We start from the raw sequence: 18,274 nt of genomic DNA, 5'->3' as shown, positions 1-18,274 counted from the left end.
CTCTCAAGTTGTTATTTTGAGTAAGGTAGGTATTAATGTCTGGGCAAAATGTGTGCGGGAAGGAATAGTGAGTGCGGCTCGACCACTTTAAGCATGTTTCTGAATCCCGCATTCTCTACCACAGAGAAGGGTCTCATATCTGCCGCTATGAATTTTGCTATCGCTGCATTGATATCTTTAGCCCTACCGGAGTCAGCCGCATATTGTTGCTTGAAGGCTTTGGGGAGAAGTGGTTGCCGTTTCATTTTTTCGCCTAGTCCCACCGATTGGCACTTTGGGGTGATGTCGGCGCAAATCAGTAGTCATGTTACTCGTATTGCCACTCGAATAGGCTATCGGCAAATGAACAGAGCCAACATGTTGTAGAAGTTTTATCCACCACTCGTTGGCAATCCCATTATAGTTTACAGGGAAACAGAAATGTTCCCAGACGGCAGACCTGAATGATACCGGGGCGTCTTCTAGTTCTGGCTCGCCAAGTTGCTCCTTTGCTAACTGCTAATTCCTTCATAAGTGAATTGCTGCTGCGACGGTCTCTCAGCTCTGTTCTCAATGGAGTGAAATAACTAATGAGCTACAGACAACTATAACAACTTTATTACTATGTGGATATTTTCCCCACGTCAATTTATACGCCATTGGTTTATTTTACAATTATATATTTTCCTAGCTATAATATATGATTAATGCATTGTTCGGTTCGCAGTGCATACCAAACCGTGCACCGTGGACCCTGTACCGAACAGTTCAATACGAATAATATATACACAAACATACACAGTACCAGTCAAAAGTTTGAACACCTACTCATTCAAGGATTTTTCTTAATGTTTTACTATTTTCTACATTGTAGAATAATAGTAAGGACATCCATACTATGAAATAACTCATATGGAATCATGTAGTAACCAAAAAAAAGTGTTATCCAAATATATTTTATATAAGATTCTTCAAAATAGCCACCCTTTGCCTTGACAGCTTTGCACACTCTTGGCATTCTCTCAACCAGCTTCATGGGGTGGTCACCTGGAATGCATTTCAATTAACAGGTGTGCCTTGTTAAAAGTTAATTTGTAGAATGTCTTTCCTTCTTATTAAAGCGTTTGAGCGTATCAGTTGTGTTGTGACAAGGTAGGGGTGGTATATAGAAGATACAACACATACAAAAAACAAATGAGCATGCTTTGTAATGTTTCTCAAACAATGGATGTATTACTAGTAAGAAGTGATGCGGTAAATTGCTAAATTTTATAAAAATTTTGTGACCCGAGTATTTTAACCCCCAAAAAATCACAGATGAGACAAAATGTTCAGCTGCCCCTTTAAGGCCAAGAGGTTACCGTAGCTACAAGGGCACTCGAGCCACTGGAGTCGTCATTTAGTGTACCGGCCTGTGAGATATGAGAATATAACTAGTAGCCAATGTGTCTTCGCAGAAGAATACTCAGAAATTACAAAACAACCTAGCTTGTGAACAAAACAATGTCAATAGCCAAGAAACACAAGGACAAAGGCTCACTTTAGTAGACTTGAGTAAATTAGACTTTATATGCGCAGCGCTTCTAAACATTTCTTCAATCACAGTGCGCACATCTCCCCAGCCAAAAACCGTAATTAATTTGCCAGAATTTTACATAATTATGACATAACATTGAAGGTTGTGCAATGTAACAGCAATATTTAGACTTAGGGTTGCCACCCATTCGTTAAAATACGTATTTCACTGAAAGAATAAACGTTTTGTTTTCGAAATGATAGGTTATTAATATGTCAAATCCGGAAACTAAGGCTCGTATTTCTGTGTGTTTATTATATTATAATTAAGTCTATGATTTGATATAGCAGTCTGACTGAGTGGTGGTAGGCAGCAGCAGGCTCGTAAGCATTCATTCAAACAGCACTTTCCTGCATTTGCCAGTAGCTCTTCAAGCATTGCGCTGTTTATGTTTTCAAGCCTATCAACTCTCGAGATTAGGCTGGCAATTAGCTTTTTTTACATGGCACATACTGCAATTTTAATTTCTTCTCCAACACCGTGTTTTTGCATTATTTAAACCAAATTGAACATGTTTCATTATTTATGAGACTAAATTGATTTTATGTATGTATTATATTAAGTTAAAATAAAAGGGTTCATTCAGTATTGTTGTAATTGTCATTACTACAAATATTAAAATAATTATATTAATAATAATAATAAAAAACACACAAAAAAAAACGTACGATTAATCGGTATCGGCTTTGTTGGTCCTCCAATTATCGGTGTTGAAAAATCATAAATCGGTCGACCTCTACCCGAGGTGACTTACTGCTATTATAAACTGGTTACCAATGTAATTAGAGGAGTAAAAATAACTTGTCATACCCGTGGTATACGATCCGATATACCACGGCTGTCAGCCAATCAGCATTCAGGGCTCTAACCACCTAGATATATACAGTACCAGTCAAAAGTTGACACACCTACTCATTCAAGGGTTTTTCTTTATTTTAACTATTTTCTACATTGTAGAATAATAGTGAAGACATCAAAACTATGAAATAACACATGGAATCATGTAGTAATCACGAAAGTGTTAAATCAAAAATATATTTTATATTTGAGACTCTTCAAAGTAGCCACCCATTGCCTTGACAGCTTTGCACACTCTTGGCATTCTCTCAACAAGCTTCACCTGGAATGCTTTTCCAACAGTCTTGAAGGAGTTCCCACATATGCTGAGCACTTGCTGGCTGCTTTTCCTTCACTCTGCGGTCCAACTCATCACAAACTATCTCAATTGAGTTGATGTCAGGTGATTGTGGAGGCCAGGTCATCTGATGCAACACTCCATCACTCTCCTTGGTCAAATAGCCCTTACGCAGCCTGGGGGGTGTTGGGTCATTGTCCTGTTGAAAAACAAATATAGTCCCACAAAGCGCAAACCAGATGGAATGGCGTATCGCTGCAGAATGCTGTGGTAGCCATGCTGGTTAAGTGTGCCTTGAATTCTAAATAAATCACAGACTGTCACCAGCAAAGCACCCCCTCCGCCTCCATGCTTCACGGTGGGAACCACACATGCAGAGATTATCCGTTCACCTACTCTGCGTCTCACAAAGACATGGCAGTTGGAAACAAAAATCTCAAATTTGGACTCACCAGACCAAAGGACAGATTTCTAATGTCCATTGCTCGTGTTTCTTGGCCCAAGCAAGTCTCTTCTTATTATTGGTGTCTTTTTAGTAGTGGTTTCTTTGCAGCAATTCGACCACGAAGGCCTGATTCACGCAGTTTCCTCTGAACAGTTGATGTTGAGATTTGGGCAGCAATCTGAGGTGCAGTTAACTCTAATGAATTTATCCTGTGCAGCAGAGTTAACTCTGGGTCTTCCTTTCCTGTAGCGGTCCTCATGAGAGCCAGTTTCATCATAGAGATAATGGTTTTTGCGACTGCACTTGAAGAAATGTTCAAAGTTCTTGAAACTTTCCCGGATTGACTGACATTCATGGTTGGTAAAAAATCTGAGTGGCTGGTAGATTTCTTAATCCACCTGCCACAGTGGCTGGTGGACCAAAAACTTAGAGTTAAAGCCCTGCTGGTCAATCATGATTTGCCAGTGCTGTGATAAGACTATCTGGCTAGCTTATACTGTTTTAGAAGAATGATTTCATAAATTGTTAAAACGTTACTGCCAATATGCCAACATTCCATTCAAACAATGCAGTCAATCCACAGCCATATACTTGCTGAAATAAGTTGATGATAAGACTTAGACAAGTTGTAAATGCAACTAGCACTGATATTGTATCTAATAACATATGTAATAACACAGATCTCTAAGAAAACTAACATTTCGACATTAATGTATGTTTACATTAGTCTTAATTCAGAAAATGTGTCTAAAACCTGTATAAACTGTATTCATAAATTATATGACAATATTTTAGGTTGACATTTTAGGTTCACATTCCTTACTTGTATATTTCTGCATAAGTAAAATCAGGAGTATGCCTCTACTGTCATTCATTCCAATTAGACTGCTTTGGATTTCTCCCTGACCAACATGACTGCAATTTTGGCCAATTCTTGAACTAGTAACGTCTACGAACGACATAGCCCTCTAGTAATTAAATAGGATCTCTATGGCACAGCACTGTTCCGTATTTTGTTATCTAGCAACAAGTGTGGAGTTAGAGTTCATGATTCAGATACTACCGTAGCCGGTGATGTGATTCAGATACTACCGTAGCCAGTTATGATGGCATCTTGACATGCCCCTCTTCCATCCACACAAAACTAGCTAACGTTAGCCTTACGTTTAATAAAGTATATTCTGTACAGGCTCACACAACGCCTTATTCTAGATAACGATGACAATCCAGTGTTTGTTTACCGTGCTCGGGGACAAAGTTAGTTAGAACAGTAATGTTAAAGTTAACACCTCAATATAGTATTTAGCTAGCTAACGTTTCTGTTACAAGCTAGCCAACAACATTGTTGAACTACACAAAGCGATTTCCGGTTACCCACTTTCGTCTCAGTTACAACAGATTTGGGGCCAAAATTCTCATTTCTATGCAATCAGTATCAGTAGTTAAGCAAATTATCTACCTGTTTCTTCTATCTCTGGGTCGGAATCTGCCTCTGAATCGTCTCCATAATCCGCCAAAGAGGAGAGAAGTGCACTCTTTTTGCCGCTCGCCATTTCTCCACCGGTCGCACAACAAAGACGTCACTTTCAGCGTCGTTTTTGAAAGGGTTATGCGTATTCGGGGCTCTGGGAAATGTAGTCCGAGATATTAGAAAAGGCGTAGTTACGAGTCCCATTATGAAAATTATTGGCATAATGTATGACGCTCCGCCAGTTAGTAGAGCTCTTTTTAGTTTATCAAAAACACTGAGTTAAATAGGATAATTTAGAAATGTGGAGCTAATGTTGTAAACCGTGATTGACCACACACTCCAGCACAGTAGGTGGCGGCATGCACCTTAAACGTTTGTTTGCGGACCACCATTATATCATAGAAGAATGTTACCTACGCCTGTTGGAGGAGGGAACACAACAACCTGCTACAACTCAACAGTTGAAAACATGTATGTGATTGTAGGTGAGGGTAAGGTAGGAGAGGGGAACTTTAACTTGTACTTTCTTTGGTTCCGTCCAGACCCTATTCCCCACCTTACCGTGTGAAGGAAGAATAAATTCCCTGTAAACGGTAATATTCTCTGCCTCTGTCATCCTTACCCGCACCTACAGTCACATACCTTTTTTTTTTTAGCTCCGTGGGGAGTTGAGTTGGAGCAGGGTGTTGCGTTCCCTCCACCAAGAGGTGTACATAACATAATTGGGGCTCATCCGGGATCATTAAATCCACAGGACTCCACTGCTCTGAGCTCTCTGTGATCGGTGATTGAGGTGTGGTGGTAGGTTGTGAGTTTGGGTGACTTGTTTAGTTTACGTGTGTTCAGTAGGCTGCTGTGTACAAAATGGCTGCCTCAGCCGTCTCCAAGTTTATTGAAGCGCCCTCTGTTGATCGGTTGGTGGGGTTGCATAAAGTAGACCTTTGCATCATTGCTGACCATTATGGACTCTTCGTCCCTGAGAAAGCTCTAAAGGCTGAGCTTTTGGTGCTAGTCAGGGAGGGTTTAGTGAGAAAACTAATTTTCTTGTTGAAAGATGAGGAGAGGGAGGCTTCAGGAGAGGAGACGGGTAGACCTTCCGATGCCAAGTCGGAGGACGGCACGGAGGAAGAGGTTGCTCGTACTCCCTTTACATTGCCCTGATTCGAACCTTTATCTTCCGCGTCGGGTCGTTCAGACGGGACCGCTAGGCTAAAGGTGAGGCTGACCCGTTTGGAAATGGAGCTAAAAGATAAAGAGCGCGTTAGACAGATGGATTTTAATTTAGAAATTAGGAAAATGGAAATAGAAGCCGACAACTGGAGCTACATGCTGGCTCCAGTGCGACTCCACAGCCTGCCCATCATCAAGCCCACTTCGATGTAAGTTAAAAAAATGCTTTAGTCCCTCCATTTCGGGAGTCGGAAGTTGATTCCTATTTCTCTGCATTTGAACGTGTGGCCGCTGCGCTACATTGGCCACTCGAGGTTTGGCCGCTCCTGTTGCAATGTAAATTGACTGGGAAAGCCCAGGGAGTAGTAGCCGCTCTCTCCCTGGAAGACAGTTTACAGTACGATATAGTTAAAACAACCGTGTTGCGGGCTTATGAGTTGGTGCCTGAAGCTTATAGGCAGTTCTTCAGGAACCACAAAAAACCCTCTCACCGTCCTTTTGATGAGTTTGGACAAAGAGTCTCTGTTTAATCGCTAGTGTTCAGCCAGCAAATCTAACACCTTTGCTGATATTCAGGAGTTGATGCTGTCGGAGGATTTAAAAGAAACCTGCCTGATAGAATTGTAGTTAATTTAAATGAACAGAAAGTGGCGACATTGGCCCAGGCAGCAGTGTTGGCAGATGAGTACGCTTTGACACACAAAACTGTCTTTGGTGCGCCTTGTTTTGAAGGCCTAACGATTACGTCATCAGTGCCTCGTTCGGGTTGCTTTTCCTCTGATGACCCTAAGTCTTCGCACGAAATCCGTGAATGTTTTTACTGTCACCAAAAGGGTCAAGTGACTGCGGACTGCCCGGTTTTGGAAAATAAACCGAAACAGTTCCTGTCACCATCCCCTAAATTAAAAAGCATGGGTTTAGTCCAGTCTTTGGTTCGTCCGTTGGACCTACTTATTGATTCAGCATTTGGGAAATCGGATCCTATCTATGCTCTGTTTATCTCTGTCGGTTGTGTTTCCTTAACTGGAGAACAAGCGGATCAAAAGCCCATACAAATCTTACGACACACCGGGGCGGCGCAGTCAGTAATCGTTACTGATGCTTTACCCTGGTCCCCTGAAAGGTATTGTGGCTCGCATGTCATATTACAGGGTATAGAGACAAAAAACGTATCTGTACCATTACACTGGGTCCACTTAGTGTCAGACTTGGTATCAAGACATTTTTGTGTTGGTGTGGTGTCTACACTGCCAGTAAAATGAGTCACATTGGTACTAGGGAATGATATCGCTGCTGGTAAAGTAACTCCTGTGTTAGAAGTAATAGACAACCCAGAAATCAAAACTGCAGATGAAAAATTGGTTCAAGCATTTCCCCATGTTTTTCCTGCTTGTGTGTTAACTAGGGCACAATCTCACAAGCTGGGAGATGTGGTGGATTTGTCTAGTTCCATTTTTGAGAATGTTGAGTTAGAAGGCAATGCACCGAGTATTCCTTCTGCAAGGCCGACGGTTTTTACTCCCATAAAAACTAAGGCAGGGGAAAGCGAAATCGTGCCCCAATTACATGACATTCTTTTGTCTGTCATCCCCGAGAAGGTGATTGAATGTCAAAAGGGAGACACCAGTCTTCGCAAGTGTTTTGCTTCGGTAATTTCCATTGAGGAAGCTAAAGCGTAAATGTGCAGCTCATAACACAGTTAGTGACTGGAGTGAAGTGTTTCAAGTGGTTGTTCCTACACCGTTCCAACAGCATGTGCTGTCACTCACCCATGACCAGGCGTGGTCCAGATATTTGGGGATCACGAAGACTTATAACCGAGTCCTTCAACATCTTTTCTGGCCAGGTTTGAAGTCTAACGTTGTCCAATTTTGTAAAACATGTCATGTATGTCAACTCACTGGGAAAGCGAATCAAACAGTTCCTTGTGCACCGCTCTGCCCGATTCCTTTGGTGGGGGAACTGTTTGAACAAGTGATAATCGATTGTGTAGGTCTGTTACCGAAAACCAGGTCAGTTAACCAGTTCTTACTAACAATAATGTGCAGTGCTACTCGATACCCAGAGGCTATCCCTCTCCATACTATAACGGCTAAGACTGTGGTGAAGGCACTAGTGAAGTTTTTCTCTACGTGTGGAGTCCCTAAAGTAATCCAAACTGATCAGGGAACCAACTTTATGTCAAAACTGTTCTCAAATGTGTTAAAGACACTGTGTATTTCCCATCAGGTCTCCAGTCCGTATCATCCGGAGAGTCAAGGAGCCCTCGAACGCTGGCATCAGACGCTAAAGGCGATGGATACCAGTACCGATTGGGATGAGGGGGTGCCCTTTGTACTATTTGCTATCAGGGAAACAATAAAAGAGTCCTTAGGGTTCAGCCCTGCTGACCTTGTGTTTGGACACACCCCACGGGGTCCTCTAAAAGTTTTGAAGGAGCATATCCTATCTCCTACACCCAGTAGCGCCCCTAGAAATGTTTTGGATTATGTCAGTAAGATGCGGGAGAGACTGCAAGCCGCATGTGCGTTATCCAAAAAGTCTCTCTCCTCATCTCAAAACACATGAATTTACATTATGACAAAGAGGCTGTTCTTTTGCACCAAGGGATCACGTTTTAGTTTTGTTGCCAATCCCTTCCTCATCTCTGTCGGCACGTTTCTCTGGGCCATATCTTGTGGAAAAGAAACTCAGTGACACCAATTATGTGATAAAGACCACAGATCGTAGGCGTTCTTCCCGTGTGTGTCATGTTAACATGCTGAAAGCATATTATATGCGTGACTCTCCAGACAGCTCCTCAGGTAAGCCGGTCCACACTGTCTCCAGTGTGGCTGCGGTGCTGCTGAAGCCTGGCTGGGACCTAGAGGAGGATAAGGAGGACGGGTTGGAGTTACACCATATGTTACAGCAGTGTGAACGCTTATGTAATTCGGAGATGCTGAAAAAGTTACCCTCTCAAATGGAACATTTGGATAACAATGAAACTAATGATTTTATCCTATTGATAAATAGTTTTCTCAATGTGTTTCAGGATGTTCCAAGTCGCACGTCCATCTTGGAACATGACGTGGATGTGGGGAACGCTGCTCCTATACGCCAGCATCCCTACCAGGTTAACGCTAAGAAAAGGGAGGTAATGAACAGTGAGGTAGCTTATTTATTATAGAATGACATGGAAAAACCCAGTAACCGCTTCTGGTGTTCCCCGTGTATTCTTATTCCTAAGCCTGATGGTACATTCTGCTTATGTACGGACTATCATCGCGTGAATGCAGTTACAAACTCTGATACTTTTCCTCTACCTCGCTTAGATGACTGCATTGATAGAATTGGCTCTGCTGCTTACGTTAGTAAGTTAGATATGCTAAAAGGTTGTTGGCAGGTGTCTCTGACCTCTCGAGCTTCTGACACCTCGGCTTTTGTGACGCCTGATAACTTCGTACAATACACTATGATGCTCTTTGGAATGTGTAATGCACCTGCTACTTTTCCGCGGCTAGTTAACATTGTGTTTGCGGATGTGCCAAATTGTACTGCTTACCTTGACGCTGTGGTGATTCATTCGTCTACTTGGTCTGAACATCTCGCCACTGTTAGTAAAACGTTTACTGTTGACAGGAGAACAAGAGGAGACAGTAGGACGAGGTGGATAATTGTATAATAAGGAAGATTTATTCAAGTGTAAAGATATTACGTAAAGCGTGCGCCCCGGCTCTTTCTGTCTGATTTGTATGAAATCGTCCGGAAAGAGGTAGTTTCAAGAATTGTACAGTACTATATAGACAACAAGCAAAGTAGGTAGATCTGCGAGTCCGGCCTTCCGATTGGTCGATCTGGGTCTTGGATAGTCCTGAACAGGCCTGGTGTCCACGTTCCATTGGTTCCTGAGATAGTTCTTTGTCCTGAGCTCCAACCATGGGTTGGGTGTGTTCTGTGGTTATTATGGGGGAGGGGAATTATGTGTGTCTGTAGTTGGTGTCTTAATAAGTCCAGCATATGTCCAAGAGAAATGAGGAGTATGTGTATTTTTGTATAAAATATGGCTTATGTTGAAATGTAGTTATTGCTAGTTTCCAGTCTCTATTACAATTTCTTACACCACCTTGAAAAGTGTGTTTCAGCGGTTGGAGAATGCTTCTTTAACCCTCAATTTGGCCAAGTCTGAGTTCGGGAAGGCTACTGTGACTTACTTAGGGAAGCAGGTGGGACGAGGTCAAGTGCGCCCCATAACTGGCAAAGTGGAAGCAATTGTTGCTTTTCCTGCTCCCACGACTCGCCACCAGTTGCGCAGATTCCTGGGGATGGTAGGGTACTATCGTACGTTCTGTAAGAATTTTTCAATGGTAGTAGCGCCCCTTACATCTCTGCTTAGTCCCAAAGTACCATTTAAGTGGTCCCAGGAATGTAACTATGCTTTTGAGTCCGCCAAAGCGCTACTTTGTAGTGCCTCAGTGCTTGCCACACCCAACTTTGACAAACCTTTTAAGTTGGAGGTAGGCGCTTGTATAGTGGGGGTGGGTGCGGTTATCTTGCAGGAAGATGAAGAGGGAGTGGATGGGCCCGTCAGTTTCTTCTCTCATAAGTTCAACTCGTGTCAGTCAAGGTACTCCACAATTGAACAAGAGACACTGGCTTTATTGCTAGCCTTACAGTTTTTTTAGGTATATGTGGTCTCCAGTGCCTTGCCTGTACTGGTCTTCATGGACCATAATCCTTTAGTGTTTCTAAAGCAAATGTACAATCAGGACCGCCGCCTTATGCGGTGGGCTCTGATTGTACAAGGATACAATATACAGATTCACTATGTGAAGGGTTCGATGAACGTGATCGCAGATGCTCTCTCACGGGTTTAGTAACTGGGGATGCGTGTTGGTTTAGTTGTTGCAAAATGGGAGTTTGCAGGTTTTGGGGTGGGTGTGTTACGTTCCGCAGTTTCTGTGTTGTGGGTTTGTATGTGTGTATTTCAGGAAATGGCTTCCTGGATTCCAAAGCAGCTTATTTGGAATCCAGGAAGCCATTTCCTGAAATACACACACACATACAAACCCACAACACAGAAACTGGGGAACATAAGAAGAAGAAGAAGAAGATAACAACGCTCCACCCAGCAGACTGTCGAACAATCGCGTTCACGTTGTAATGCTGTGTCACGCGATTGCTAAACTAATCGTCACACAATCCCTTCTAAAAGTCAGGTTGTGTGTCAAGAAACCTTCCTATTTTCCTAGAAAGTTAGTAATGTCATGATTTCTAAGCTATACGATATGTATTTTTATTTAACCTTTATTTAACTAGGAAAGTCAGGTGAGAACAAATTATTATCTGCAATGATGGCCTATTACAGAGGACAAGTTAATTATCTCAAATCCTGGAAAAGATTTGTAATGTTGACCTTATTCACATAATTCTTGATCATGTAGTTTTTTTGTGCTAGTGCCCAATTGACTCCAATTATGCAGGTTTCCATTGCTTTTGTAGAATAAATCTGGGTCAATGTCGGGGGAAAAATTATTACGACATGTGTAATGGAAACGGCAGATATAGAATACATTTTATAAAGATCAACATTTTTATTTGCTCAACGGGTGGATTTGTATTTTGTATACCTTTTATTGCCAAAAAAATACATTTTGATTGTTGAATACTTTTCAAGATACGCCGGGCACGTGATGTCATAACGTACTAGAAGCTCTACTCCATATTTAATTCTAAATGTCTACTGCTTGCAAAATAAATAAAAATCGACTATAAAAATGATGTTTCTTTGCAGGCAAGGATTGTCCTGACTTTCAAGGATGACTGAATTGGTTTGCCTTGCTTTTCTGGTTGGCTCGCAAGTTTCATCTAATTATTTCAGATCTATAGGAGTTCACCATGGCATGGACGTGGCGACATAAGAATGATTATAAACTGGGTGGTTCGAGCCCTGAATGCTGATTGGCTGACAGTCCTGGTAAATCAGACTGTATACCACGGGTATGACAAAAGTTATTTTTACTGCTCTAATTACATTGGTAACCAGTTTATAATAGCAATAAGGCACCTCAGGGGTTTGTGATAAATGGCCAATATACCACGGCTAAAGTCTGTGTTCAGAACCATATACCACACCCACTCATGCCTTATATCTTAATTAGAATATGGCAAATATTAGTAAATGATTGCATTCTATCCATGCTGGCTTTCCCTGACTACCTGAGACATGAAACTTGAGGTGGGAGGGCATACAGGCTGTCACCAATGTATTGCCTAAATGGCTAATGGCAACATTTCAACCACTACATTTTTATTAGATGGTGTAAGTTTTTACAGATCTGTTTTATTGGGTGGGGTGACATCTTTACGTCCAGCTGTTTTTATCGACACAATATAGATAAATGGAAACGCACCCTAGCAGGCAAATGTTGCATCTATTTTCTATTCCAACTTTCTAATTGTAAAGAAAATAAATCACTGGACAAGTTAATGGAAACATAGCTATTGACTCCTTGAAGGAGAGCTATCTTTGTCGGAGTGTACCCAGAATGCACCGCACGGCCATTGGCAACGTATGGGCAAAGTACACAGTAGGTTTTAATACAATTCCATTGGAGTTTCCCAACCCTTTAAAAGCATCTCTGATACACAGTAGGCTTTAATACAATTCCATTGGAGTTTCCCAGGCAAAACCGTCTCAAACCTCAGTATCACTGATAAGCTTAAATTCCTTTGACCCTATTTCCTACTGACCAACCTTTTGGCCTCAATCACTAGCCTCCCTTCTCCTCTTTAAAAAAATAAATAATCTATTGACATAGATGGTGGGCCCCCAGAAATGACTCCTGTTGTGTACTGATATTCTAGTTTGTCCCTTTTAGGACACCTGTAACACCCCACTGCTTACGTACATTGGAATGTTTTGTTCTGTGAAACGAGTTAAACAATGCCCACGTTAGTTTCTACTCTGTTGATGACACAAGTTTACTGGAGAACTGAGACGAAGTAGAGACTCTGGACAGGGTGGATATTCGTATAATAAAAAGCAGTTTTATTCAGAGGTAAAGATATCTGATACAAACATGCATGGACTCGTTCATTCAGCTCGTAAGGAACCTGCAGACAGAGCCCAGATAACAGAAATACATAGTCATTTTATACAGGACAGAAAGTAGGTTGAGTCTGGTAGATCTGGTTTTCTGGTTGGTCCTGATCAGGTTGTTGTCTTCTCAGATTGGTCCGGATGAGCTGTGCGTCATCCTTCTGAGTCTTGTATCAAAAGTTCTTTGTTACCAAATGTTCAGCTAAAACAGGAGATTTAGGTGTGTGCGCAGATGTTCCTATCTAATCGGTGTTTATGAAAGGTTTACGTCAGCCCTTTGTCCTTGGTTATGTGTGTGTCTCATTATTTCGTGAGATGCAGACCCAAGCACTCCCAAGCACTCCCAAGCCTTTCCTGCCTTATCAGTGTTTATGAATGTTCTGTGTCAGCCATCTGTCTCTGGTGTGTGTGTGTCTCAGTTTCTGCTTGTGAGAAACCCTGTTTTTTAGAAAGAAGTTAGTTATAACAATGTAATAGCAATATGCTTGTGTTATTTACAATGGTATTTCTTACAACTCCCGTCCTTATTAGTTGTATAAGTAATACAGTGTGCTATACAATAAAACTGGCGACGAGGAAGAAACGTTCTCACGTTTGTGTTCATTATTTTCGGTAGAATGTCTGAGTGTAAGTAGTTTTTTCACTGTAGAAAGACGCAAGGAACGTGGAGCTAGCCAGTCGAGTGATGCTAGCTAGCTACTGATGTCACAGTAACGAAAGTCTTGAGGAAGAGTTTCATAGTGGGAGAAAGTGGAATCACAAGTGCGGTCCAAACACTTAAAAGACACACCCTATCCCCTCTGCCCTCAAATTAAGTGGACACTTCTGATGACGTATCATGACATCTGACGAGTATACACTTGCAGGGAAAGGGGCGAGGGAGGAAGGAAAGATTTTTTAAATTTGTCATTCGTTAATCCCGCGATGATTGTGTTTTCAGCCACCGGTAGTTTGTGGGTGCTTTATATGCACTACAGTCAATTAAGAGTGCATGTCTAACATAAACACCCCATTCCGTACAAATGTGCGCAACCACAACATTCAAACGAGGCTACAAAGAAAACGAATGGAACTGTAGCGACTGTGTTGACTTCAAAATCGGGGGTGTGAACTAGGTTTCTATTCAAGCGTTGATCGACATGGTAATGGCTCTATTGTATTGGAGAAAAGTTGAAAAAACGCTCCGTTACATCGTGACGTGTCATGTTGCAACGTACAGCACGCATAAAGCAACAATTTCTGTCTTACAATCTCTCTCTCTACCAGGTGTAGCACTTCTCTCATCGTTTAAAAACAAGAAATGGACAGTGACGGGGATAAGGGGGGATACCTAGTCATTTTTTGCGTCATCATTTCAAGCGATCATCATTCTCAAAGCAGCTGTTTACTTCTAAGATCACTTTAGCACCGCCCTAAAAACCCGATTCAAATTCGACACAAACCTTCAAATAGGTATGTAATGACACATTATATAAACTCTTTATAGTGTTTTATTTTCATTTTTAGAGGCGATAAGTTGGACAGATCGAGTGAAAAAAAAAAAATCCCACACAACATCTCTCCTCACTATAACGCATTAGTTTCGCTTCCCCACCCGGCATTTTTAAAAAGACCCGACGGGGCTCATTGCCTGCTTGAATTATGCAGAAACGGGCAGCGTTTAGGTCATGGAATTGATTCTGTTGGAAAGGGGAGAAATTGTGCTTTAAAATGGTATTGACATTACAGTTGATCTGGAAGTATTACGTTTTTGGGGCGCTAAAATAAGGGCAATTGTACGGACCAAGGCGATGTACGAGTTTACGTTACTTTTATTAAATATATCATTATTAATATACGCTTATTGTATGATAGATAGCAAATTAATTAGCTAACTAACATTAGCCTGCCTAGCTGGAACTTCTGAAGAAGGAACATGTTTTATTTCTACAATTTTCAAAAGATAACCAAACAAAAACATATTTACTTTTTACGAGACATGTTTGTGCAATCATGGGCATTAGTAGCACAATTTAGAACTTATTTGCATTCATTTTTTACTTACACTTGTATGTTGACTTTTCCATTAATGTTGTTTATATGTTTTCACTGACTTTTCTAAGCGGATCTACAATCGTCGCAAATTGAGTTTCAGGCCCCGGAGTGAACATAATTGTACACTCGCAAAGTCGACTAAAAACGAGGGCCGAGGAGCTTACTTTGCAAACTGCCCTTGCTTGCTAATCATTTGGACCGTCCTCCTAGATGGCGACGGGGATTCCCCCAAGGACAAAAGGAGAGGGTAAGTGGACAAGGGTGTGTCTTTTAAGTGTTTGGACCAAAGCCACTGTGAGTAAAAAATTATAATAAAGGTCTAGGTGTAAGGGACTGTCTAAAAAGTGTGAGAAAGAAAAATAATAAACCAAAATTGTCTGGTACTGGTTGGAAATATAGGAACATTTGATGAATCTGTGGAACAATGGAGTAATTACACAGAACATTTGAAGTACTTTGTGTTGGCAAATGGAATTAAAGCAGAAGTAGTTGTGCCAACATTGACTGTTATGGGAGGAAAAATATTCAATCTACGGCACAGCCTAGTAACGCCTGAAAAACCTGGTGATAAATCATATGATGAAATTGTGGCTACTTTTTTAAAAGGACTTTATTCTCCCAAACCACTGATAATCGCAGAGAGATTCAGGTTTTATAAGAGAAATCAAGAGGAGGGGGAGTCAATCTCACAGTTTGTGGCTGTATTGAAACAGTTATCTGAACATTGTGAATTTGGGTGATCACCGAGTGACACTATACGTGACAGGTTAGTGTGTGGCATGCACAGTGAGGCAATTCAGAAACGCCTTTTGACTGAGAGTAACTTAACATTGCAGAGAGCAATAGAAGTGAGTACGTCAATGGGAATGGCAAATAAAGACGCACAGCAGCTAAGTGCATCGACCCAAGTGCATAAGGTGTCTATGGATTTAAAAAGCAAGGCAGTAGGTGGCAAGCCATGCTATCGATGTGGGAAACCAGGTCACCAAGCAGAGGAGTGTTGGTGCAGAGGTTGTGGGAAAAAGGGTCACATCGAACTTGCATGTAAAAACAAAAAGACACAATCAAACAAAAGTACTGAACAAAGGAAAAGCGACTTCAGGAAGTACAAAAAGAAAGTTCATAAAATGGAGCACACAGAAGATGAACAAAGTGGTACCCTGTCTGAAGGGGATGAATGTTTGCATGTTTTGTCCATTTCAGACAATGGATACGGATACTGGGTGACACTGCTACTGGATGGAAAAGCAGTACGGATGCAAGTGGACACTGGAGCAGCCATATCTCTACTGTCTGAGGCTGTATACAAGGAGAAACTACATCACCTCACACCACAGCCCACAAAGATGAGACTGAAAACATACAATGTTGAGACTGTTCCAGTGAGAGGAAGTATGATTGTTACGGTGGAGCTCAACAAACAGAAGGCAAAGCTACCGCTCTACATCGTGAAAGGCAACCATTCAGCTTTGCTAGGACGCACATGGCTGGAAAATATCAAACTAAACTGGCAGGAAATTCACATGGTTCCAAAAAAGCACACAAGCCAACAAGGGATATTGAGGAAACTCACAGATGTGTTCAATGGAGAACTTGGCAGTATGAAGGACATAAGTTAAACTGACCGGGAAACCAGATAGCAAGCTAAAATGCTTCAAAGCTAGACTTGTCCTATACGCCATAAAACCAACATTTTAACTGAGCTAAACAGACTAGTCAAGAGTGGAGTATTGGATCCAGTGAATGTTAGTGAATGGGTTACACCAATCGTTCCAGTCATAAAAAAGATGGATCACTCAGACTCTGTGGTGATTTCAAAGTTACTGCTAACCCCGTCTTGACTGCTGAAAAATATACACTACCCCTCATTGACAACCTCTTTTCTGGTTTAGCTAGAGGACAGACATTCAGTAAATTAGACTTATGTCAGGCTTATCTACAGATGCATGTGGGCCAAGAGTCACAAGAACTGTTCACCATAGTGACTCACAAAGGACTGTACAGGTACCGGAGGCTTCCTTTTGGAATCACCTCAGCTCCGGCCTTGTTTCAGAGAGCTATGGACCAGATACTGAGCGGGCTCACCGGGGTCCAATGTTACCTCAATGATCTACTCATCCCCGGCAAAGACGAGCAGGAGCACCTGAGAAACCTGGATGCTACACTACAGAGACTGGAGGAGTACAGTCTGAGGGTCCGGAAGGACAAATGCGTCAACAGTTTAGGGCTCCACAATGCACCATCAAAGGGGAAGGCCATCGTGGAAGCTCCATCCCCACAGAACGTGAGATCCTTCTTAGGACTACTGACGTTCTATACAAAGTTTGTGCCAAACCTAGCCAACATGTTAAAGCCACAGCATTAACTTTTGAACAAAACCAAACAGCTGAAGTGGACAGACCGATGTGAGGAGGCCTTCAAGAATGTAAAAACAGCCTTAGGTCAATCAGAGGCTCTCACCCACTTCAACCCCAACTTGCCATTACAGTTGGCATGTGATGCATCGCCTTATGGCGTTGGTGCTGTTGTCTCACACATAATGCCACCAGGTGAAGAAAGGTCAATTGCTTTTGCATCACGGACGTTAAGTATAGCCGAGAGCAGTTATGCACAGATGGAGTTGAAGCACTCGTTGTTAAGAAATTTCATCAGTTTCTGTTTGGCTGACGATTCACACTGTTGATGGACCATAGACCCCTCACCTACACCTTTGATCCCCACAGCGGCATCCTGTCGCTCGCAGCCAGCCGCATGCAGCGATGGGCATTACTGTTATCAAATCAAAGGAATGCAATTAAGAGTATATAAATATGGACGAGCGATGTCAGAGCGGCATAGACTAAGATACAGTCAAATAGAATACAGTATATACATCTGAGATGAGTAATGCAAAATATATCAACATTATTAAAGTGACAAGTGTTCCATTTATTAAAGTAGCCAGTGATTTCAAGTCTATGTACAGTTGAATTCGGAAGTTCACATACACTTAGGTTGGAGTCGTTAACTCGTTTTTCAACCGCTCCGCAAATTTCTTGTTAACAAACTATAGTTTTGGCAAGTCGGTTAGGACATCTACTTTGTGCATGACACAAGTAATTTTTCCAACAACTATTTAAAGACAGATTATTTCACTTAGAATTCACTGTATCACAATTCCAGTGGGTCTAAAGTTTACATACACTAAGTTGACTGTGCCTTTAAACAGCTTCTGATAGGCTAATTGGCATCATTTGAGTCAATTGAAGGTGTAGCCAAATTTCTTCAGCCTCCTAAGGTTTAAGAGGCGCTGTTGTGCCTCTTTTCCTGGCACCACACTCCCAGAGCCCTCACCTCCTCCCTGTACGCGGTCTCGTCATTGTTGGTAATCAAGACTACCACTG

The 18,274-nt window shown here is 41.8% G+C and overlaps 1 protein-coding gene across 4 annotated transcripts in view; it reads right to left on the bottom strand.

The window, feature by feature from the left end:
• LOC129829032 (SAP30-binding protein-like) overlaps nt 1–4,709 on the bottom strand; it is a 48,868-nt gene extending 44,159 nt beyond the window's left edge. For all 4 annotated transcript variants that reach the window (XM_055890461.1, XM_055890463.1, XM_055890464.1 and 1 more), the window contains exon 1: nt 4,595–4,709. In XM_055890461.1, the coding sequence (XP_055746436.1) occupies nt 4,595–4,688 (94 nt within the window). In that variant the 5' untranslated portion in view covers nt 4,689–4,709. The remainder of the gene's footprint in view (nt 1–4,594) is intronic.
• Nucleotides 4,710–18,274: the final 13,565 nt, after the last annotated feature.

This window comes from Salvelinus fontinalis, chromosome 30, assembly GCF_029448725.1.
Source record: "Salvelinus fontinalis isolate EN_2023a chromosome 30, ASM2944872v1, whole genome shotgun sequence".
Lineage (NCBI taxonomy): Eukaryota > Metazoa > Chordata > Actinopteri > Salmoniformes > Salmonidae > Salvelinus > Salvelinus fontinalis.
This window is presented reverse-complemented; position numbering and strand designations above follow the sequence as displayed.